This window comes from Peromyscus maniculatus, chromosome 10 (assembly GCF_049852395.1).
Source record: "Peromyscus maniculatus bairdii isolate BWxNUB_F1_BW_parent chromosome 10, HU_Pman_BW_mat_3.1, whole genome shotgun sequence".
Classification (NCBI taxonomy): domain Eukaryota; kingdom Metazoa; phylum Chordata; class Mammalia; order Rodentia; family Cricetidae; genus Peromyscus; species Peromyscus maniculatus.
Window position 1 is genome coordinate 87,957,420 of NC_134861.1, and position 25,319 is coordinate 87,982,738.

General features: G+C 42.9%; 1 protein-coding gene across 4 annotated transcripts; it reads right to left on the bottom strand.

The window, feature by feature from the left end:
* Window positions 1-4,976: 4,976 nt before the first annotated feature.
* Ccni (cyclin I) lies at window positions 4,977-24,880 on the bottom strand. Of its 4 annotated transcripts, none has more exons than XM_076546657.1 (7): window positions 24,304-24,442; window positions 21,528-21,685; window positions 11,343-11,471; window positions 10,931-11,005; window positions 9,754-9,894; window positions 9,337-9,495; window positions 4,977-6,463 (listed from the first exon to the last, which is right to left on the bottom strand). In XM_076546657.1, exons 2-7 carry the CDS (start codon window positions 21,639-21,641, stop codon window positions 6,020-6,022), a joined length of 1,062 nt encoding a protein of 353 aa, XP_076402772.1. In that variant the 5' UTR covers window positions 21,642-21,685; window positions 24,304-24,442; the 3' UTR covers window positions 4,977-6,019. The 4 variants fall into 4 exon arrangements, with proteins under 4 accessions (XP_076402772.1, XP_076402771.1, XP_076402773.1 ...); XM_076546656.1 differs by having other exon boundaries at window positions 9,265-9,495; XM_076546658.1 differs by having other exon boundaries at window positions 9,265-9,495; window positions 23,562-24,304.
* Window positions 24,881-25,319: the final 439 nt, after the last annotated feature.

Here is a 25,319-nt window from a genome sequence, read left to right on the forward strand (position 1 = left end):
CCTGCCTCTGTGTCTGTTCTGAAGCCCTGCTTCACCTCCTGTCCATGGTTTTTCTTTTTTTTTCTATTTTAAACCATGTAATGAACACCAAATAATGTATGGATGCCCTCCCCAATAAGTGCATCGGTAACAAAGGTTCATGTCTTCGCAGAGGGACTCACATGGCTTTCCCCAGACTATCTGCAAAAGGTCTGCTGGGGATGAAAGCATTTGCATAAGATCACTTAAAATCCACCCAAATCCAGAAACACTTGTGCCAGTTGAGCGAGCTGTGATTTCCAGTGCAGACCTGTCCATCGGGCTCAGGGCTAGGACACTTACATATTATTCACCTCTCAGACAAAAGTCAAGGGACAGCTTCCAAATTCCTTTCTAGTGGAAAGAATGTTTGCATCTTAAATATCTCCATCTCCATAAGAGGTAGCTCATGGCACTGGAGTGAGTTGCGTTTGGTCAGAATCCTTTGGAGTGGTCCTCTAGGTAAGAAAGGTACAGTGCTTTCGTGGGCCAGTGAAGACACTGGTCCTTAGTGCTGGGAAGAGGTCACTTAGAGCCACGGGATGCTGTTGGGAAGCAGCTTGCATCACTAGAAAGTATTTCTAAATGTGAGGAAGGTCACTTCCCCTGGAGCTTGTACGCGACCCAAGCATCCCATCCCAGTACACAATGGCAGCAGTTCTGAGCTGTGACTAGTGGAAGGGGTGTAGGTACCAACTCTGACACCAGAATATTACACTGCTGTGTGAAACGTAAGATCACGCTGAAACCACTAAGTATTACTATTATTCCCTTTATTCTTTCAGTCCTTTAGTGTGAATTTTATACCATCGTTCATTCATTTTAAAAGGCATCGTTTCAGGTCATAGTCTGAGCAATGTTTAAAAATCAAGTCGGGCAGCAGGGGTTTGCCTAAGAAGAGTGTGTAGTTTGATGCTTCTTCCCTTTGTTCTGAGACCCTGGGTGAGAAGTGTGAGTGGCTCGTCCTCCTGGCATCGGGGAGTCCAAGCAGGCTAGCGTCTTCAGTGACCGACCATAGGGACCCCGCTTGTGGAACCCACTGGCCAAGACCTGGTCCGTCTCCTAAGATAGACTGCCATTCACCTGGCATGTTGCTTCAGGTGGCTCCTTTTCTCAGATGTTGACAGAACTGCTGAGTCCTCAGATCCTCCTGTCAAGTTTTGCTGAGGACGGTCACCAGCAATGACAAATGTATTGGCTTATCCTAATCTAGACTGTAGGAGAGAGAACAGAACGGAGCCTCTAGAACCCGTTTCTGATGGCAGCAGCCTTTATGTTCTTCACTCAGACTTTAAAAAGCACCACTCGGTTTCAGATACTTGCTTATCCAAGTATAGTTCTGCTTGAGACCAGCACAGTACGTTATGAAGGAGAAATATGTCCTGAATTAATGTATGCTGAGCTGAGGTGATTAGGGGGGGAAAAGGCACACATCTCAATATGCTTGACCAATCATGCAGACCTTTCAGCATCGATGGGTGGTACCAGCCATACAAAACTTTCTTTAGTTGTTCTTTGTTCACCACTGACACAGATTATGGGGCAAACGGTTTCGGATGTCTAAGAAATACAGTTGTGACCGTATACAATGACCTACACAAAGCCTTTTGCTTTGCAGAAAGCCATCTTTCTGCCATGGAGATGGACAGGGCTCTGGAGCTCCTTCAAAGACCCTAGTGCTTGAATGCTTAGAGTGACACCTAGTGTCTGCCACCATCTAGCTTCCAGATCAGTCACTAGCAAGCAACTGCTGTGCCCAGACTAGTGGAAAGAAGGAATGTGTTGCTTTGAGTCTAAATGCCCATTCCCTCCCACTCCAGCCTCCTGGTCCCGAATGGTCTGTAAGTGCATGTGTGGATGTCTGCAGAACATCACATGAGATGCAGCAATTTCATGTCTGCCTTAGTGGTGGTGCCGCCTTTCAGTCCACTGCGGAAACTGGGGCTGCCAAATGAGTGGAGCAGAGGCTGTTACCCTGAGCTTGACCCTGTCCCACAAAGCACAAACCCTGAGCTTGACCCTGTCCCACAAGGCACAACTTAGTGAATGAGAGGAATGGAGTAACATGCCATAAAAAGCCGGGCTCCGCATGTCTTCTCAGCGGGTTTGGGGACAGCTCTCGTAGCTGTGTGTATCCATTCCTTCCCCTTTCTGAATGCTGTAGTCTGTTCCATGTGCCCAGCCCACACTGGGAGCTGAGATTCGCCACATGCTCACTCATACTTACTCCTCAGTGTACCTCTTAAGCACAGCCAGTGTTTGGAGCCAAGGAAAGGGATGCCAGTCTCTTACTCGTCTGAGACAAATGTTCTGAAAAGCAGTAGGGCTCCATCCTCCTACGAGCACATTCCATAGCTATTTGCTAACGTTGGTTTTCATTCTGGAGTGTCCTACTCTTCAGCTGTTTCCACCAAATGAGCAGCAAGTTCACTGAACACAGAGGTGTTAGTTTTTTCTTTCCGCTTAGCTGTGTGTAACACAATAAGCTGAACAGTTCTGGCATTTGGTAGACTATGAAGTCAAGAGTTGTTCTTTCCACCCTTAGCCCAGAACTTGTATAGCAGGCAAGACATTCTTGGTCACCTCTTGACACCTTTTCAACAAAAAGTAACAGAGCTGGCCCAAACAGTTTCTCTCTGTCCTATCCTGCATCTTACACATCAGTGTATGCAAAACCCCATGAAGACAAATCGATCAGGAATAGAAAATGTCCAGTCTAATTCCTAATGACAATTATTTTAAATGTATGCACTTATCTCTCGTGTCCTAATGATTGGTTAAATCCAACTCAAACCAAAAGCCGCAAGATTCTGGGATCTGGATGCCTTTCAGTCTTTTTCATTTATTTCTAGTCTCCTTTGTGGGACTACACACAACTCACTCATCAGGGTGCTTGATGTATATAAGTGGTTCTGGGTTTTTTGTTTGCCTGAGACTTAGTATGCAGCTATTATCTGCTCCCTGCAAATTTCTTCAGTCTCACAAGCTTCAATGGTGGAAGGGACCCCAATGGTGGAAGGAGAAAAACCTGCTTCATCCGCACACACACCCCGAGATGGAGTAAAATTATAACCACAAAACATGAGGATGTATCAGGAGGGACTTAGTCGCCAGGTGATCATTCATCTGCTAGTACCATAGTGAACCCAAACACCACAATTTCTCATGAAGTTAAAAAGGTGATTTATTCTTTTCCTGGGAGCACCATCTAGTGGCCAGAACTCAAAACATTAACAAGGGGTATAGGAGACCTCATTAACATAGCTTAAAGGTTCAAGAACTTGGGAGCTTTCAGAAATAGCATTTCTGTTAAAACTTCCTGTCAGATAAAAGGTGAAGATCTGAGATACTTTGAAGACGAACTTCATCCAACCCTGCATTTGTTGTGATCTGAGGGTATTTGCTTCTCTGAGTGGTGAGAACATTTGGCACAGTCCCTTCCTTTCTCATTGAGAACATGTTGCAGGAGCTGAACCACGTTTTCTTCTACAGGAGAGTGGCCGTCACATTGCTTTGGGCAGTGATGAAGTTCAAGTACAGCTTGCTTCACTTCAGGGTCCTGGGTAAAGCGACATAAAGTCATAGCAGCCACTGGGATAGTTCTTAAGCAGGCAAGCAGTAAAGTGGGAACCTATGGATTCTCACCAGCTTCCCTCAGAGCCAACCCTGGTGTCAGGAACACTAACAAAACCTGTATCTGACGTTCAGTCCCAGCCCCCCTTCCTCTCCACCGATAACCAACTTCTTACCTGTCTCTTAGAGGATGCAGTGACTAGCTCCTAGTTTCAACTTGCAAATACTACACCGTGCCCATCCTTTGACCTCCTTCCTGGAGGAGTCAAGGATGATGCCTCTTTTAACCACCAGGAGGCGACAGACAACATATGAAGCTCAAGCTTCTGAATCATTGGTAGTTTGCAAGTAACCCCAGTAGCTGAGGGAAGACTAGAAAAGAAAGTGAACAGCAGGAATGCTCTCCACAGAAATTCTAGTGTTCAGTGTTTGCTTTCAGTCTCAGGCTGAAGTTCTGAAGAGTGGGTTTTGAGGGATGGCTGGGGGCTCTCGATCCTCACTAGAGTTAGCCGGAAGGAGAGCAGCTCTCAGGTATTACCACTGAATCAAACCACTTCAGTGCCCCATGGAAACGATTCTCCAAATTCACTGTACTGGTTTTTACGAGGTCTCACTATTACCTAGGCTGCCCAGACTAAAGCAGTGTCCTGTCAGCGTCGTTAGTAGCTAGGACACAGATGCATGCCAGCACATTTCCCATCAGCATTAGGAGACCTGGAGATCAAGCAGCCCAAGTCTTACTGTCTCCCAGTTCTGCGATTTGCAGCTTCTGGATTATGGATTAGATATGCAGACTCGGGTTTTATACCCATCTGAGTGTGTGTGTGTGTGTGTGTGTGTGTGTGTGTGTGTGTTCCATTCATATCATACACACTATGAAGCTTGAGCTCCCATAATTTGGAATCGAGAAAGCTGGAAATCGGGATGTGATTTTATAAAAAATGCCTGTGTGAAACTAATCCCTTGCGCGCACAAAACCATTTTTTCACTTTTTCCTGTCTCCCAACTCCCATCCTCACACACACAATGCTTCCCCAATTGGATTTTTAAGGTCATATAAAATAAGCAGTTTCTAAGTCCGATGTTGACCTGAAGATACTCTTGCTCTGTTAAACTTATAATCAATGAGCTAAAAGTATTACCTGGATGTAAGCTTGAGCCTGCCCTCACAGGTGCTAACTATAAGGTCCACAGCCCAGCAGCAGGAGAAACTCAAGGGCAATCCTTGTGTGTAACCATTCACACTCCATACCCTTCAATTCCATAGCAGTCAAGAAAGATTGTTTTTGGGTTTTCCTTAGTTGAAAATGAAGTGCCCAAGAAGTCAGAAACTGTACCTTCTTCATAAGCAAACCAACCAACAAAAAATCCCACGGAAACCAGGGTTAAGGACAACATTTTATTGCTACCAGAGGCTTTATCACCAGTACATGGTTCTGACTGCAGTGTGCCTTCTTCAGACTGCAAAGGGAGCTCAGGGTCCAGAAGTCAGAAAAACAAGGGGAATAACTTGTTACCAAGAAAATCCTAATAGCTTAATATAAAACTAGGGTACTGAATTCAATTATAAGTTATAGACTCCAATCAGGGCTGCCCCAATATCTAGACAGTTGCTCCTAGTGATTTTAAATGAATGAAAACAGATCATTTACAAAAATCTAAGTATATGTTACATGTTTCTTTGGTGAGCACCCGGGATATATTAACTTTATAAGAAATTCTTTATACAAATGTCAAAAATGCTCAAAATGTAATAATTACATGCCATTTTTAAGCTTTAAGGTAAACAAAAGGACAGTAATTTTGTTTTTAAACTAAAAACTGGAATGAGACACACAAAGAGAACTTTTTCATTACCACTGATTCATGGGGATAGCTTCAGAGTGCCCTTTTCAAACTAAGGAACTTGAGCCATGGATTAAACATGGCTGCCACACAAAACTAATTTGCTGTAAAAAAAAAAAAAAAAGTTGGGGGCTACCTATTCAGTGGAAGTCAGAACACATACATCAACAAGCACAAAACTTATTCAGAATCCAACAGAGAGGCAAGAAAAGGTGAGAGAAAAATGAGGACACTGGGAACAAGGTCTCTAGCTATAAATTTTGCAACTTTTTCCCCTTACATGGATTTTTATTTTATTTTTTTGGACCTGGGACAAACTATTATTTTAACAAAGAAAAAAGTGGAACTGTCATAGTACAAAGAACGTTTTCTTTACTTTTCAATCTATTTTGGATCTTGAGTCTATAAATATATGCCTTTATATTAAAGGGTGTTGAATTGTAGTAGCCGCACAAAGGAACAGGGGTGTTTTTCTTTTGCCCTGGCTCACTTCAGTCTGATAAAGCACACGCCCTTCTCTGCAGCCTTTCCTGGGTCTCCAGCCGCACTTCTGGGTAGTCAGCCTGTGTGCACTGGAAGGGAACTACATGACTGACACAGGCTGCAAAGGGGGACAGGGAGAAGCAGGCCCCTCTTGCCTGGCTAAGTCAGGGCCACACACAGAGCCCCCGTTCTCTGCCGCAGTGTCTTCATTGTAGAGCCGCTTGATCCCATCGTAGAAGTCATCCACTTCCATCTCCTCCACCTTGCGTTTAGCAGAGGCCTGCTTGCACCCACCTGCAGCTGGGAGGTGATGGCAGAAGGCTGCGGTACCTCTGACTGGCACTTCTGGCTTGCTGTTGTCCTTGGAGAAATCTGGGCCTGCGACAGAGGAGGGATGTAATCTGAACGCTCCTCTGTCGCAGGTCACCAGGGTGTGCTTGAGGGGACGGTAGACATAAACGGAATTTAGAGGCAGGGAAGACTGCAGAGCAGAGAGGTGATGTGCCGCCAGCTCCCGACAGTGGATCAACTGGGAGCTGTCCATCTGGACCAGGAAAAACAAAAGGCCGTCGCTCATTAATCCACACAGACCTGTTACCTTTACTAGGCACTGTTCCGGCCTAGGTCTTCTCTCCCTTCAGCTTCTTCTCTCCCCACCACACCCTCCACCTCACTCACGGATTCTTCCACCTACCGGGTGTCCTTCTGAAATATGTTTATATCCATGATTCAAACATAAATCTGAACTTGTGTCTCGGCACTTATGAACAGAAACTTCCCTGTTCACTGCTGCATTAGCAATGTCTTTCTACAAGGCCTTTTTTACCCCACTCTCTTGAAGACAGGCACATGGCAGTCAACAATTTAAGGAAGAGTCAAAAGCAATGGAAACCATTCAATTAGGGTGATAGGGAAGTTCACTTAGCTAAAAAGATTTAAATATTGTTTTAAAACAACTGGAAATGTTAAAGAAGTCATATTTTTGTAGAAAATAGTAAGACCTCATTAAGAACACTACATAGTTTGGGAACTGGCATTTTTCCCTTATCCTTCAGTATAGTTAGTTCAGATATTAATCCCTTCTGGAGTAACAAACACTTGACCCCCTCAACCTCTTGAATACCCCCAATTTCCATGGTCATATGTTTCTGTTTCAACAGTAAAAGTGCCACAGATTGTCTAACCCCTTGTACACTGGTCATGATCCTGAAAATGTATTTAAAAGGAACACTCACTATTATTTGTTGATGAAGAGAAATGAGAATTTTTTTAAATGATTCATTTTTATTTTATGTGCATTGATGTTTTGCCTACATGTGTACCCATGTGTGTGTGTGTGGGGGGGGGGTCTTGATCCCCTGGAATGAGAATTATAGACAGCTGTGAGCTGCCATGTGGGTGCTGGGAAGTGCTGGGTCCTCTGGAACAAGGACCAGTGCTCTCAACCACTGAGTCATCTTTCCAGCCCCCAAGAGTTATTTTATAGAGGTGAAGACTATCAAAAACGGTGAGACGTTAGAAATTATTTAAATAAATACCATCTATTTGAACTCTACTTTCCATTGGGGTCCCAAAATAAACCTTGTCCAAAATAACACATCAAAATACATCCTAACCTAGCACAATATGAATTTATCCTTTTAAATAACAAGCCAACCCCAGTCTGCTGCTTTTGTAGTAAAGTGTACTTAAGTACATATACTACAATTACCAACTCTTGGTGCAGACAAATCCTTGATCTTGCTCTTAAAATTTAAGCATTTAAAATAATCCATCTATTATGTGCTCTGAGAACCTTTACTAGCCATTTTTATGACTATGTCACCCAAATTCCAATATGGTGACCATTTCTAAGTATCCCTTGTCAAAAACAAGAAAATATTGCTAACCACTTAGAAGAATGTGTCCAGCAGCCATAAAACAATCACAGAGGTTCCCAATAAAGAGGGGAGCACAACAGCATGAACCGTGTTAGGTCCCAGAGTACCCACATGTGGTGAGCAGCACACAACACTGAAAATACCTGTTGGAATATTAGGCACCTTCAAGAGTAACCAAGAGTCTATGGTAGGAGAGTGTGCAATTTAATTTTAGTTTAAATAAGAATGTCTACTTTGACCACTGCTTACCAGGCAGCTATAGAGACCACAACAGAATTGACACCTGATTACCTGATAATCAGGGTGGGTCACTATAGGTTCAGAAAGTGGAGGACACGAGCATAGTCATATAAATAAACTACAATAAAGGTGTGGCCATCCTAGCGTGGAGATCCACAGTGGCACAGGAGCATTAGAGTGGGCTGAGTGGGGGGAAGCCTAAGAGGAACAAGAGGCAGCTTGCCTTTCAAAGCAAGAATGTGTGCCAAGTCCAGAAGGAGCAGAGGCAGAGTGAAGACAACAGAATGCACACAGAACGAGGTGAACTCAATGGCAGAGCACTTGCTTAACATGGGAGGGGCAATACCGACATGATCTGATGTCAAGTCTAGGTCTTGTCATGGGTCCACTTACAAAGAAACAAGACCTTGCATTCTGATCTACAGACAGGCGAACTCAGCAAGGACAGAACTATGCCCAGAACAACTAGCAGCCATCATGCTGGGTCCCCAAGGATGTCCTCATGCCTGCACATAAGAACCTCACCCACTGAGCCACTTCTCTAGCCCGGGACTAGACTCTGTAAGATCTGGGTGTTACAAAACAAAAAGGGATGGAGATGGCTCTGGGGGAAGAGCACCTTCTGCTCCTGCAGAGGACTAAAGTTCGGATTCCAGCACCTCCATCAGGTAGCTCACAACACATATGTACCAATCAGACCACCACCGCCCCTTTTCCTACGCCACTCTAACGAACTCTCCAATTCCCTAAACTGAAGCTCTAACTGATGAGCAGAGTGAGTTCTAAGATCCCATCAAGTCAGCTAAGGAAAAGACAAGTTTAAATGAGGAATTTCTTTGGGTCCCAGAACACATACAAAGAAAACTCATCAGTCTCCATGGGCACCAGTTTGCAAATCTAACCCTGAATTCTCTCAGGGGATGAGCAGAACAAGGCTTGTCAACAGTTACTAACACACGGCACTCTCACCTACTACATGTGAGTAGAACTGTCTCCATCTAAACTTGGCACTGTACTGAGGTGGTTAATATTTGAAACCGTTTGAAAATACCAGTTACAAACTGGTTTTTTATTTCAAGCTGAGGACTAAACCCAGGCCCTTCTCTACCACTGACCTAAATCTCCAGTCCCTCTTAGATTTACTTTAAAACCACATATATATAATAATCCTCTCAATTCCATTAAGGAAAAAAGTGTAGTAAACACAAGTGAGGCTGATAGCTACCTGTGCTTTCTGAAGCAGTTCAATTGTAAGAGGAAGCCAATCGGGAATGAGTTTCTCCATTTCCAAACTAACCATGGCCAGAGCAAGCATGGATCCTTTGAACTGCAGAAGTTGGTTGCAGGCCATACAGTGAAGTAGTTGCTTGGTCAAGACTGCCAAATGTTGAGACGGACTCAATTTGGGCAAACTGAAGAGTAACTGAGGCCTAGTGGACACCGCAATGGCGTGGAACTAGGATGGGGAGAAAAACCACAAAACTGTTACTGAAGGAAAAGAACTAGGAAAGCATACACAGAAGTAACTTCTCGGGTACTGGGCAGGTTTGTAATTCAGTGATTTGATATATTTTCAGAATCTAATTTTTCCTTGACTAATTTCAATAGGTTTCCCCAAATCCATACAAAATACATCAACAGGAAACTTCTGTCCAAGTTACTGGGCCAGAACTATGTGTTCCAGTAAGAACTAAAACATTGTGAATATACTTACAATATGAAGAAAATCCAATGGTGTGGCTGTGTGAAGATCCCAGTTCAACTTATCCAGAATAATTCTCTCCATTCTCAAAATCTCAGATGTGGAACAGCCACAGAAACTGTCTCTTGCCAATACCTTTAGTACTGGAATTTTCTATCCAAGGCAAAAGGAACAGGAAACAAATGAACTCATCTTCAGGTCAGAAATGAACCTGACAGAATGTTCTGACAAACAAAATATAAACTAATAGAGAAAAAAATTCAAAAAAATAAAATGAACGGGAGAGGTAGCTCAGTGGTTAAGAGCAGTGGCTATTCTTCCTGAACTTGAGTTCAATTCATTGTGACTTACAACCGTCCTAACTCCAGGCCCAGAGAAGCCAATGCCCTTCCTTTTCTGACCTCTGTGTGCACCAGGCACAGTACACATACATACATTCAGGCAAAACACTAATCCACATAAAATAAAAATAAATTTTAAAAAAAGCTGATCTTCTAAAGCAAGCATTTTAGAGGGACAACACATCTAAACACTTAACTGAAACTGTCATTTATGTAAGACAGCATTCATTTTTTTAAGCCCCTAGGGCCTCAAGCGGCCAGGCCCTGCTCCCAGACTACTCTAATGGCTGTGTGCAGCCCCTGGAGACCAAGGGTGGCCAAGCTCCACCCTACAGAGAAAAAAAGCCCAAGATCAGGCCACAGAATCCCACCAATCCCTGAGCTTGAAACCCACTTATCTCTGACCTTGCCCCACGATCAGGCCATAGAACCCCAATTTCAGACAACCCTGGAAAGCCCCAGCCCCAAGAAACCCTATATAAAAAGCCTGCCTCCTCCTTAGTTCTCTGCTATTTCTCTTCAGAGAAGAGGCAGCCAGGCATCTGTGTCTTTCCCAATAAATCTCTTGTGTGAGGGTTGTTGTGTGGTGTGACTTTGTGGTGTTCCTTGCCTCCCAACTGCAAGGACACCTTTCCCTCAGAACTGCAACACTTGTTACTAGGGAAGCCTCTCCCCTCAGAAGTGTAACACACGTTTAGCAATAAAGGTTTCATTAAAAGCAAATGGGGGCTGGTGAAATGGCTCGGCCGCTAAAGGCTAGGCTCATAACCAAAACTACAAACAAACGAAAAAATGCTCCAAGTAAAACCTACCAACATAGAAAGAATAAACTTGAAAGGATTCATTACCTCATCTTCTTCAACAGTTTTAGCAGCTAGAAAAAAACAGCTGATTGCAATACAATTCAAATATTTTGGATGGGCCTAAAATTTTGAAAAGGAAAAAAAGCAACGTTAGTGATTATACTGAACTGAGCTTTTTCTGTTTTTAAAACCTAAATATACATTTAGTTCACAGTTTCCCCAGTTTACATCTTCCTAAGCACAAAAATAAGTTTCTTTTCTGTTCTTTCATACCCACTGTTAAATAAATGCTATGGAAAGCTCTAAACGAATCATTTCCAAAATTTTAAAACAAAAGTAATACTGTCCTCCCGACATCTCTACAACTGCCATGACAGCGTTTTTACTAGTGACCTATGGCTTAACACATAAGTCCTTGAACAAGAAGCTGTGCTTGAGAATATCTTACAATACTTACTTTGACCGTAGCTAAAAACCTGTCCAAAAGACTGCTTGCCAGAGCAAATGTTTCTGGGTAAAGGTTGAACTGGTATTTGAGTTTGGCCAACCACTGAATTACTTCATCTCTCTGGGATGGAGAAACATTCTATAAGGGAATTAAAAAAAAAAAAGATTACAAAGTTTCAGTTCTCATTAGGTGTACATTTAGAGTTCTCTAACTAGGGGGCTGAGGACACAGCTTAGCAGGTCAAGGCACCTGCTGCCAAGCCTGATGACCGGAGTTCAACCCCCGAGATTCACACAGTGAAAGGAGAGAACCAACTCCCACAGGCTGTCCTCTGACCTCCCACATGTACCGTGGCACACGCATGCCCACACACACAAAATGAAAAAATGTGACATGTTCTAACATTAGGAAATACAAGATAAAATGCACTAATAAGTTAAAATATTTTAGGGTCATTCAAAATTGCACCTGAGATAAATGAAAATTTTATATACTATATCACATTTAATATTATCTGATAATTTACTTTATTAAAATCTTCACTATCCATTTTACCAAATATCTATTATTTGAATTAAATTTAGATATTCAGGAAACAGTTTGAATTAAGTTTAGATATTCAGGAAACAGAACATTTTAAAATGTAAGTAAATCACTACTAATTGATAATTTTAAGTTTTCTCAACTCTTGAGAATAATATAATTTCTGAGTCAGGAAATACCCATTAGATTATCTTAGGAAATATAAATGGACCATCAAATCAAACCAAAGGATTAGTCCACTAAAAGCAAAACAATCATTTTAACTTCCCTAAATACTATTTTGAACTTCTGAGTAAAAGCTTACATTTTAAAAGGTATAAATACACTTTAAAATAGCAGGTAAAAATTATTTTACTTTTACCCGAGTTTCAGTAACTACTAAACAATGAGTGTACGACTGATGCTAAAAGAGGTTCTTTTAAAGACTCCTTACGGGCCATATGAGCCCAGGTGTGTCCCAAACTCACTCTGTAGTTGAGGGTGACCTTAAAGTTCCACTTCTCCGGCGTCCAGCTCTCCAGTGCTAGACCCAGAGGCCCACCACCACACCCAGTTTATGTATGCTGGGGGTTCTAGGGCTTCATACAAGGAGACCAACTTTCCCAACCCAGCCATCCACCCCAGCCCTTGTATAGCACAGACTGTGTAGTGTGAACACAAGGAGGTGCCAATGGAAGTGTTTTCAATAAAGGACCATCCTACACAATCCCCCCAAGCCCGGAACTCTCTGCTAACTCACCTTTCTTTAAGGAGTTCAGCATAGTGATCACAGTACAAACACTGTTCCTGATTGTTGTCAACCGCTCATTTGATGGGTGATGGAAAACAAAGTGTTCTTCTACATGACCAAACCAACTAATACACTTACACAATTCTGACATCTAGCTCTAAACTCGGTTATAACTGGTATTTTTAGTGGAGAGTTAACATACACCTACCTTCTGGTCAACCCTTCTGGAACAACTTCACAATGATGAATAGAAATACTAGTAAGATAAAAGTGATTTACAATCTGTTTTATTCACAACTCACTCCAAAGTTGGCAAAGAGTGAAAGTTGTTTACACTTCCAAACTTCAGTCTTATAGCCGAGCAGACCATAAAATGGTATTAAAACCACAGTAACATATGGTGCTCTAGGGACAATTGGACCGGTGCGGGAGTGTAATGAAATCTTCAGAGAAGAAACAGCAACTAACTCAATCTTAAAAAAACAAGGTGGGGGAATCATCTGTGCTACAAGATACAGGAGTCTTGGTGTTTAAGCCCATGGACTTTCTGACAGAGGATAGAAATGAACCCCACCAATTTCAGAAACTCAAGGCAGTAACACAGTTAAGCTCTTCTGAAGAGCAAACAAGATTAAGGTAGGTAGGTAGAGAACTGGGGACCGCTGCCCAGAGAATCAATCCTTAGAAATCTGTGATCAAACAAGAAAAGGACTTAAGGCAGTTTTGAGACTAAAGCTATCAGCCTGAAGGTTCTTATTGAATAGAGTCGCAGAAAAATTTATGTACTGCAGACTATTGTCCAGTTTGACTGAAAAATGGAGTCAATTTTTTTTTCTTTAAGAGACAGGGTCTCATGTATCCCAGGCTCATCTCAAACTTGCCACGCCACCAAAGACGACTTTAAACTTCTGATTCTCCTGCTTCCACTACTGGGACTACAGGTGTGCACCACCACACCCGGTTTATGCAGTGCTGGGTACTAAACCCCGAGCTTCACGTATGCAGACAAGCACTCCAACCACAGAGCTACACCTCCAGCCCGGAGTCAGGCCATCAATAACTAAACTGATCAACCCTTTGACAAAAACCACCACTGTCTAGGTGAGAGGACATCAGTACAGCCTTGCAGAAGAGATATGGGTAACTATCAGTTGGTAAGGTCCTTAATTCCACGATTTTCTGTATTTTCAGAGCCCCAAGATACTACTAATAAAATTAGTTCTGTCCCCTAAAGATATCTGGAAGTAAAGGTAGTCTCTTCTAAATAAGAAGTTGAACACTTAAGGAAAATTCAGCCAGCCAAATAAACCAACAATGAAGAAACAAATTCACAAGAGGTAGGTAGTGATACCATCTGATGCCTTTGGGGGGCTCTCAGGAGAGAAAAGGAACAATGACCGGGAGTCACAAGAAACAGGGGCAACACTAACTATACAGTCATGTCAGACATACACTCAAAAGGGAGAAATAATATTCCCAAATAGCAGACTACATCCTTATCTGGTACACTCGACTTTAAACAAACATAAAAACTTGAGACTTATAAAAGATGAATAAAAGGAACACACGTTACTTTCTGCCTTAACCTTCACAGTACAACAGTACTTAATACTGATTCTTCCTTACCATGCTATTTTACATCCTGCTTCCATGGTTAATCATCCCTTCTAAATGAAATACTCCTTTCTCTATTTCACTTGACTTAACACACACACACACACACACACACACACACACACACACACACACCACACACACATACATTTCAAAACACTGGGTATGGTTTTTCAGTCACAGTACTGCTGTGACAACCAGGTCCTGAAGAACCATGATTCTGGAGAGGAAGTAATGAAGTGATTAAGTCAACATTCTGAGATAAGGGCAAGCAGCTAAGAACAAACTGGTAAAACATTTAGGAGAGTTATAGAGAGACAGACAAAATCTGAGACTTGAAAAACCAAGGAACTAACTAGTGGAAGTAGGTGGTCAGAAATCTGAAGGGGAAAAAACAATTACTTGGCTGATGGGATTAGTTAGTTTTTCTCAGAGCTGTGACCAAGTAACTGGCAGACAATTCCCAAGGACGAAGACTTTCTCTGCCTCACTGTTCAAAGATTTCAGTGGTGTATGTAGCACTGGAGGAGGAAAGAGAGGAAGGGAAGGGGGCAGAGAAGTAAATAATAAGGATAAGACAGGATCCTAGAGCAGACAAGGGGGAAAGAGGAAACAGGCAAACAAAAAGGAAGGACGAGGCCAAAACACAACCAAGGTCTGTCCCCAGTGAGGCTCCGTCTCCTAAAGTTTACAACACCTGTGAAAAAAACGGGGCCACCAGCTGGGGACCTTGGCTTCTATACATTGAGTCTGTGGGAGACATTTTATATTCAAACTCTAAGACTGATTTTCCTCCTAAAACATTTCCCAAATGAAACCCTAAAGATGGATAGTAGAGATCTAAAAACGTAGGCGCACACACAGCTTCACTTTTAATAATAGCTGAAGAAGTCACATCCAACTGAAGTCTGGCTTTCATTTAGCCTAATCCTTCCTTGGACTAAAGTGATTAGTACCAATTCAGTCTGCCCGCCAGAGGGAGACTGAACCCTCTACAGAGGGAAGTACCTCTAAGTCCCCACGACAGGCTCAGAATGTAGCTCAAAGGCATAGTTTTTGCTTGGGAGGCAGAATATCCTGGTTTGACCAACCCCTCAAAGATAAAAAATAACTAAGTCTATATACCATTTTTAAAATAACAGAATGTTCAGTGTTGAATCAAAAATTTATCAGGAGACCAAAAACCTAAGTAAACAAACTAAAAGCCAAGAGAAGAAACCAGGCAACTGGAAGGAAGATCTTTATCAGAACAAAGGGTTTATTACTCAAGAATCTCAGTACAGGGGGCCAGAGAGATGGCACTGCTCTATTAGAGAACTTGAGTTCGATTTCAGCATCCCTATCAGGTGGCTCGTGAATTCCTTTAACTTCAAGGAGTCATACAAAGCCCCCTTCTGGACTCAGAGAGCACGTCACACATGTACACAACTATAAAAATTACAGTACAAGGAAAAAACAGACAAAAATGAATTTTGCTAGATAGATCAAATACAACCAAAGAGCTAAAACTAAAAATATAGTAACTAAAAATCAAAATCTCAAGTGTTCATCTAACAAAAATTACATGATTAGTCAGCTATGTTTGTAGCCTTGAAAAAAGATTTGTTAAGTCTAGGAACCAGAGAGTAAAGGCACATTCTGCCAACCCTGGAAACTCCCCAAGACGCATATGGTAGAAGAAAACAACCAATCCCACAAAGTTGTCTTCTGATCCCCACATGAATGCCATGCATACACCCAAGTGTGTTCACATACCCTAGGTAGATAAATGTAAAAAAACTAAATTAGATAATAGAAAACTTATAAATCTAAACACATTACAGTTAGAAGAAAAATGCTAGAAAATAATTTAAGTGTCTCTCAAAGAACAGTAAGTTATATTTTTAAAAAGTAAACAGCAAATAACAAAATGATGAAATTCTGATAAAAAAAAGAGAACAAAAAGCAGTATTGGAAATAAATGTACTCTAAGTTGCAATCTAACACTTCTATATTCATTTCACGAGGGAAACTGCTGGTAAGGGCGATAAAGTAGTAGAGTTGGGGCTGTAGCTCTGTGTTAATAAGCACTTGCCGAGCCCTGAGTTCACTGCCTGGCACAACAAAAAAGCAAACACATGTACAATATACATTCGGCTAAAGAGCAAATACAAGCCAATACCATATTGCTGCCTAAACAAAACCAAGTTTAAGGACAGACTAATGAAATAAGCCAGTGTAAGTCAAAGTCATAGTCTAATCCACTATGCCTTCCAGAGAAAGAAAACACTGGAATGGCAAAACATACACACAGGCAGAGACTCAGCTAAAAAGATGACATTGTGGAAATAAAATCTAGCTTAGGTATGGAAAGGACCATCATTTAAAATACAGATTTATGGGGCTGGAGAGATGGCTCAGAGGTTAGGAGCACCAACTGTTCTTCCAGAGGTCCTGAGTTCAATTCCCAGTTCCCACATGGTGGCTCACAACAATTTGTAATGAGATCTGGCACCCTCTTCTGTATACATAATAAATAAATAAATCTTAAAAAAAAATAAATAAATAAAATACAGATTTACTCTACATTACTTACATGGATGGAACCAGAACCACTAAGTGGCCAGGGCATTATCTCTGTGTACATGAGTGTGCATGATCATGTGTCTGGGAGCATATGCTGGTGTGTGTATCCAGATGTGTGCATGTGGAGGCCAGAGGACAACCACAGATGTTAAGGATGTGGATGCTGTGCATCTCCTTCAAAACACAGTTCCCCACTGACCTGGAGCTCATAATTAGGCTGGCTGGCCACTGAACTCCAGGGATTCTCCTGCCTCTGCCACACCAGCACTGAGACTACAGGTGTGAGCCACCACACCCAGCTGAAAATGCCAATTTTTAAGAAATTTCAGGTAATTCTGATCCATCTAGTCTCCAAGTGGTTCGTGCACACCTGTGTTTCAACTGTCCTTAGCATGAATCCTGTTTCTGAAACCATATAATCAGATGGCCTAACAAAACCACTTTAAAGTTTGTGACAGGGCCGGGCGGCTATGGCGCACGCCTTTAATCCCAGCACTCGGAAGCCAGAGCCAGGTAGATCTCTGTGAGTTCGAGGACAGCCTGGTCTACAGAGTGAGCTCCAGGACAAGCATCAAAACTACACAGAGAAACCCTGTCTCAAAAACACAAAAAGAAAAGAAAAAGAAAAAGAAAAAAGTTTGTGTCAGGACTTTCTTTGTAATCGAAAGCACTTTAGCAAAATAAATGTAGACGATCTCAAAGTGTCGCTGTTTTCAATTTTTCCCTAAATTCATTTATGCAACTATAAAAAACTTCAACTATTCTATAGAAGAACTTTTCTGTAAGTACCAAGAACACACAATAGACTACTTGAATAAATTATAAAGAAGCCATAACCATTCATTTAAAAGTTTAACTGGGTGTGCTAACACACACCTGAAACCCCAGCACTCACTGGTAGACATAGAATAATCAGGAGTTCAAGTCTAGCATTTATCTGCAAAGCGAATCTGAGGCCACCCTAGGCTGCATGAGACCCCAACTCCAAACATCATCAGAAAGTAACAATACTACAGTATGTCAGAAAACAATGACACAACATCACCACCAAGGAAAGGGAGTCAAATCACCAGGAAATGATAGTGTTATCACAAGACAAGTACAGGGTTCTGTGGGGGTCCGGAGGGAGTCACTGGTGCAACAGGAGGATTGTTTGCCTGGCTACATTTTGGTGGACATTGAGGGCGGGGGCTAAAATGAAAAAACTGTGAGAATGGCCCTGCACTTGCAGGGGACAAGCACAGGAAGTAAAAGAAAGCAGAAGCAAGCAGCATAAAGGGAAGCCCTAAAATACTGCACTTTTCTCTTTTTACCAGCACTTAAAGATGTGTAACAGTAGAAAGGCCAGTCCTGACCAGGTCACTGACCAGGAATTAGAACTGTTCTTTTAAGCCTAAACCCATATCCTCTCCTATTCCCATCAGACCAAGCCCACTAAGTTTAATGTATTATGTAGAATTACTTGGCATTAAAGCAAGTCCTTAAACAGATGAAATGCCTTGACTAATGCCCAGCTGTTCTGACTCCATTTTGTGATTGCTTGGACAGTTCTCAGCCCTCTGCCCATCCCTCTCCTCCCAACAGTCACATCTGTCTTGGCAACACACATGAGATTTCCATGGCCTTGACCATGGTCCAAATGTATTAACCAAAATAATTAGACTAAAATTACTAGAAAATATATGTCAAAAATAACTGGCATGTTATATCTAAAATAATGACTGTGCTATGCCAGTAATGAGCATTCTAGGTTACTCTGACCCTCATCCAACTTTGATGTAAATTATGGTCTTCGTGGGTTTTGTCTTTAAAAACTCTGTACCCCTGAGCTTGGTGGGGCTTCAAGAGGCTTTTCAGAAGCACAAGCCTGCTCTTGGTGCAGCCATCAATAAAAAGGTCAGACTTTTAATTGGTTTGAATAGCGTGGTTGTCAGTATCTCATGTGGATCGTTCATAGGCCCTCTGATCTCAGTGCATTATCAGTGTGCAAGAAGAGCAGAAATGCCTGCATCATCTGGTCCAGGCGTCCTGACTGGAGGCCTGACGATTCACCCACTCTGGGTGCCTTAACCAGGAGACCTTAAAGGATTTTGTATTCAAGGCTTAAGTTTGTTACCCAAAATAATGAATGCTGATGTCAAGTTGATGCTAAAAACCAGGCAGAACAGAAGGAAAAAGAACATGCCAGCGTTGGAATTCCAATACACACTTGAAGATCTTTCTACAGGAACAAATGCAATCAGGGAAGAAAATCTGAAGTTAAAATTAATAAATCAAGTTCTTGGACAATATATGCAACACCTCATGCCGCCTCTAGTGTTTTCAAACTGACACAAAGGCATAGGAAAGTAACAAGTTATTTCCTGTTTTCTGGAGCTGCTGCTTTCAAAACAAAAAACCTTGTATATTGAGGTTTGTTTCTAGGGAACTGTAGTGTTATATGAAGGAATTTGTTACCAACTCCTTTTGTAAAAATAACCCATTTGGTATCTAAAATATAGGTGTTCTAGTGACGTGTGTTAGAGCTGCCTGGAAAAGGTTCAGGGCCACTGATCCACCTGGAAAGGACACTCTTCATCCTGTTAAGCTGCCTCAAAGCTGTGCAGTGTATGCCAGATTTTCAACTGGAGTTGTTACCCATGCAGGGGTGGGCCTTGGTATAGCTGTCTGAGTCTTGTAATCCTGTAAGTAACCTCAGTTCACCAAGTTTGGACTTTAGTGGTATCCATACTTGGGTCTATTGTGGACTATCTGGGAGAAGCAGACTTATATCTGTGTTGCGTCTCCCCAGGGGAAGTCCATCACACATCAGCAAGCTTGGTGTTAAGAGTAACTAGTTAAGGGTTTGGTCTCAAGGATTATCTGTAGCATTCAGATCAATGTTTGCAAAATTTACTAGGAATGCATCTGGTGTCAGGGCCAGCAGTATGGCTTAGTAGGTAGAGGCCTTTGCAGCTCAGATCTCAGATCTCGCAAACTGTGTTGGATCCCACATAAACACTGTGGCATCCACACACATAAATAATAAGTGTTAGTATTTCACCTCACAGGTCCTAGAATTTTCTGTAAACTAAAACCACTTGGCTGGAGAATTTTATTCATCCTTTAACAAATTAAACATCCTTTAGTTTGTAAGATTCTATTTGAAAAGGGAATCAATATCAGAGATAATACAGAAATGTTAAAAGGGAAGAGATCCATTAATGTAACTCATGACTATTCAATTTGGAACCTATACATTAGTGTAAGATTTGATGAATGCTTTAGTTGTATAAATCTATAAGCCACACCATACTTGATCTTTTTGTGACCAGATTACAAATATTTTAAATTATGTTGTAGTTATCCTGTTTAAAAAGTTGTTTCAAAAAAGGAAAAAGAAGAAGTAGGTCCACCTTACAAGTTTCGATCCTGTCTTGTTCTCTGCCATTACCTCAATGACACTTGTTAGCTTGGCTACAGAACAGACCAGGTAACACGGTAATCCAGCAATTTACCGCAGCGCCGTAAAGTACCACCTTCACAGCTATGCTGCCTATGGTTACTACTGTTAGCTACACACTGACTTAAGGGGATGGCAGGAGAAAGGGGAAAGACAGAGCTCTTCTTAGAACTCTGTTGGGAGGCTTTGAGTCCCAACACAGTCAAAAAATTCAGTTTTCTCCTCTGCTATCTCCAATGTGTAGAGTTGTACCCGGAATAGCAAATACTCAATAAGCACTTACAAAAAATCTAAACCATACATTCATACAAAAATAGAACGAAAGAGTATAAGAAGAGATTGCATTGCCTCAAGTAGATTCAAATTATAACTGTTATTGATTATTAAGTCTTGAGTTATCACAGGACTACACCCATCTTAAGAGAATCAAAGTAATTTAATACTAAATGATCATGCTAAGTGTTCCTACTACAGACAGTACTTATTCAAAGTCAACTAGTCTTCAACATGCAAACTGACAAATAGTAAATACAAAACACATTTCTTCAGCTTGTAGGAAGTCAAGAGTAGAATCAGAAAACACAGACTTCAAAAGCCTATAGAGCTAAAGAAAACCTAAAATAGCATTGCCATTTGATCACTGGTACTTATTAAAAATTTCTTGGCCACTCTTCTACACTCCAAGCACCTTGTTAGGTACTAGGGATAAAAAGAGGTACAAGTTTTACATTGTAAACTATTGGAGTGGATGCACTTTTAGTTAACTTATAAAAATGTTAACTACCAGAATATGATTAAAGTATGAAAATGTCTAAAGGAAAAAGTGTACAGCCAATAGCAAAGAGTTCAGCTAACTAACTCTCAAAAGACTTGCAACACAGCTATTACCTTAGTAACTAACTCACTTGAACTCCTTATGTTGTTCCCTAAATATAATAGTATGAAGATGTTCCCTCTTAGAAATAAAAGCTTACTACTAAATTAGTCTATAAGGAAAATGAATGGAAGTAATTTCCTGTAACTCAAGTAAAACAAGTTTTATCTTGCTTTGTTCCGAAAGATGACTTTCTTAAAGAATGTTTTTTGCTTGGTTTTTTGAGACAAGGTCTTGTGTAGCTCAGGAGAGCCTCCAACTAACACTGGCCTTGAACTCCTCTTAAGTGCTAGGATTACAAGTATGCATCATCACACCCAGCTGAGAACACGTTTAATAATACAAATATTCCCAATGTAGCATCAGGATATACATTATGCCAATAGTGCACTTCTAATAAAACATCTGTCTCTAGGGAGAAATTACCTGATTTGTAGGCATTTTCGGCACATTGACCTTCCACATCTGGGCTTCCCTGGAGATTGCCCTTTCCAATAGGAAAGACAATCTCTGGTTTTCCAAAGGTCCTGGAAACTTCATGATATCCCTTTGGATCTGCCTGCCACCCAGCTTGATGTAGCTACCTATTAAAATCAAATATAAATAATGTTCATCACTTAATTACAGAATAAGTTTAATGTACACATTTATAAATGTTAGTACTTATTAAGCAATTTATAAAACAAAATAAGAATGTTATGAGGCAGTATAGGATTTTATAGCTCTTTAAAAATACCATATATTAAAGCTAGCAACAATGTTATCTAAAGCATCCTCACTTTAAATATGAAATTCTAAGACCACTGACTTTTTCTATTAGAAATAGTTGTCCTATTCTCCCTAAAAACAAAATAAAACTACTCAGTAAGGTTCATTATTTTTATTTATTATATAAACACATTAATTTCATGATTACATTAAACCATTTTAAGCCATGTAAGGGGTAACTAGACTGATTTAAGGGATTCTCTGTTCTCCTACATGTAATGTTCAGATGTTATCAAATAAAAAAAAATCTAGAAAACATTTTAAGAAAAATGAAGACATCAAAAACTTACAAGATGCAAAGAAACCTGTGGGAGCTAAGGAGAAAATTTATTCCTGAAAATGCCTATATTAAAATATCCCAAATCATTTGCTTAACTTCTATCTAAAAAGACAATGTTAAGTCATGTGTAGTGCTACACAGCAAGACCTTGTCTTTAAAAAAAAAAAAAAAAGCAGGAGGGGCAGGGATAAAAAAAGAAAATTTCCTTAAAACAAAACAACCCCCAAAACCTGTAAACCAGGCCTGGTGGGGCACACTTGTAAACTTGGGAGACAGAAACAGGAAGATGAGAAGTTCAAAGTCATTCTTGGCTACACTGCAAGTTTAAGATCAGCCTGGGCTTTTCAAGTAATTAATTGCTGGAACAATGTGATGAAAAGAAGAAACAACAAAATTGAGAAGTAGCAATGAAGAGGATCCAGTTTAAATGCAGCTCTAACTGAACTGGCTCCTGTACTGGGAAGAGCAAGGCATATTTTAAGGGACATTACTAGATCCAAGAGATAAATGGAATGTTAACTGTAGATTATTATAGTCTATAGGCATCAAACCTCCATTCACTAAAATTTAAAAATGTACTGTAATTCTGTAAGAGAATATTCCTATTCATAGGAGATACTTAATTTTAGGAGTAAAATGTCCTAATATATGCCACATACATAAGACAAAAAAAGAAAAGAGTAAAATTTGGAAAAAGCATTTTTACACTATCAAGGTAATCACAACACCAACTCTATTAATAACCTAGGACTGACTGTTGACTTCCAGCTCTTCCTTTTCTGAACAAGGATTATCAACGGGAGCCTTTGAGGTTCTCATATCTACTATTCCCTCCTTGACTTTACACACCAGAAACACGGGGTCATAGGTGATTCCAAACAGTGGGTCCAATCTCCATGCTATCCACGGTTCTTCCCACTTTTGCAGACCCAATTCCTCCCACTAAATTTGCTACCGATCTAGTAATACCCCCTTTTGGAGTCGTGCAGGTACACCCCACCTTCCTTTGGCTGCACTTGGGCATAATCCCACCTTTGCATTTAACTACCGCACGACCACTGACAGACCTGCTTTTTCAACTGACGAGTTCCCTGACCACCAACAGTTTCCAGGATTTAGCACCATGCCCAAAAAATAACAGATTGCACCTGTCAGGTGCTCATCAAGCAACAGTCCTCCATTGCTTTGCTATTCGGCCAGCGACTGTTCTTATTAACCCATTTCATCCTTGCTCAACACTACGACGGTGGAATTTCTAAATCCACTTAAAAGATGAACAAGCACACAGAGGTAAGTTGAAATTTTAAACAATTACACGACCAGAATAAACACTCTTCGCTTCTAATCTTGACTCCGCCTCCCCCTCAAAAAAAAAGAAAGAAAGGGAAAAGAAAAAAAGGACAGAGTCTCACTATGTAGCCCTCGCTGTCCAGAAACTCGCTGGGTATACGAGGCTGCTGTTCAAAATGCTCAATGGCTCCTCGCGGCGAGGGAAATCGAAGTATTTTACTTTGCTCTCCTAAGATCTTCAGTTGATCCATCTACTTGACACCTTCCACTACTGTACCACAATGTTCAGCTTCTGCCTAAAGGACCCGCAGTGGCGCCGGTTGGCCGAGGGCATTTTTTTTTTTTCCTGTCTTGCACGATGCACTCCACTCAGGCCCCTCATCTTTCTCCTCCACCAGCCCAAGCCCTGGGGTAACGTTACGCTCCCGCAATTACCGCGGGGTGGCGTGGGGTGGGGTGGGGGGAGGCAGGCAGGAGGGTGCACTGTTAGCAGGCCATTCACTCGGCCTTGCCCCGTAAAGGATCTTCGCGTGGCCCCGCGGGATCGGTAGCCCCGGAGGGTGGGGGTGTGTCCCCTTCTTTATTAGCCTGGCTCGCGGAGCCTGTTAACTGGTAACCCCAGTCGGTGACTGCCACGGTGGCTCCAAGTTACTTGGGGACAGGAACACCGGGCCCAAAGGACACCCACCCGGCACGGCCAGAGGCGGCGGGGGTGGGGTGGGGTGGGGTGGTGGGGATGGAGGCGTCCCCAAGGTGCCCAGATAAGGACCGCCGAAGGGACCGGTCCCAGGGCAGCGGCGCGCGCCCCCGCGAGCTCCCACTCGGGCGGCGCGCACGGCGGCCGCGTCGCGCCCCCGCCCTCACCTTCTTCTTCTTCTCCTCCTCCTCCTCTTCCTCCTCCTCCCCGGCAGAACTGTAGGCCTCACAGTGGTGACGCGGGGTCATCCGGGGGCCCGTTACCACCTCATGATCCTCGGCGCGCGGCAGCGGGGCGCGCGGCGGGACCGGGGGGGCCGGGCCGACCGAGGAGGGAGAAGAGGGCGAACCGGGCCGGCGGGCGCGGGCGCGGGCACTCGGGCGGGACGCACGGCTGCGGGCCGAAGGGTCAGTCAGCGAACTAGTTCCATGATGACCCTGGGCCCGAGGCCGCCGCCGCCGCCGCCGGTCCCGCTCCTCCGACCGCCGCCGCCGCTGGTGCCCGGGTGAGGAGGAGGCGCCCTCTCTCCATAGGGCGGCGGGGGCCGGGGAGAGGCGCGGGGTGAGGCCGGCTCTGCCCCTGCCCGGGGGATGCGCCTCCGAGGGGAAATGGTGGAAGGGGGGGAAGGGGGAAAAAAGAAAAGAAAAGGAAAGGAAGGGGGAAAGGGGGAGAAAATAAGAAAAAGCGAGACAGAGGCGCTGGCGCGTCCGCTCGCGGGGAAGGCTGGGGAGGGAGGGAGGGGCGAGCAGCGAGCGCCGGCCGCCTAGCCCCGCCCTCGCGGACGGATCTCGGTCGCGCGCGTCTGTAAACAACGCCCGTGTTCTCTCCCCCCCCACCCCTGTTTTTCTCCCCGGGCGCGTGGAAGAGTCGGGACAAAAGCTCAGCCTCCGGGGAAGATCTAGGGGAGGGCGCTGGAACTCCCGTGGAAGGAGGAAGGGCGTTCGGTGTGCACGAAGGAGGAGGAGAGGGGCGCGGACTCCTTTCTCTTGGGCCGGCGGAGGAACCCTTCTCCTTCCGCTCGGTGACGTCAGCGGCTGGGTGAGCCGAGGAGGCGTGCAGTGGCCGGAGAGTGTGCTGCGCATGCGCCTCGGCAAAGAAAGGCGTCCCCGGGCGCTCGCCCCAGGGAAGGGTTTCCGAGAGAGCGCGTCCGCCCAACCTGGAGTCTCCCGGTGTTTTCCAGCCC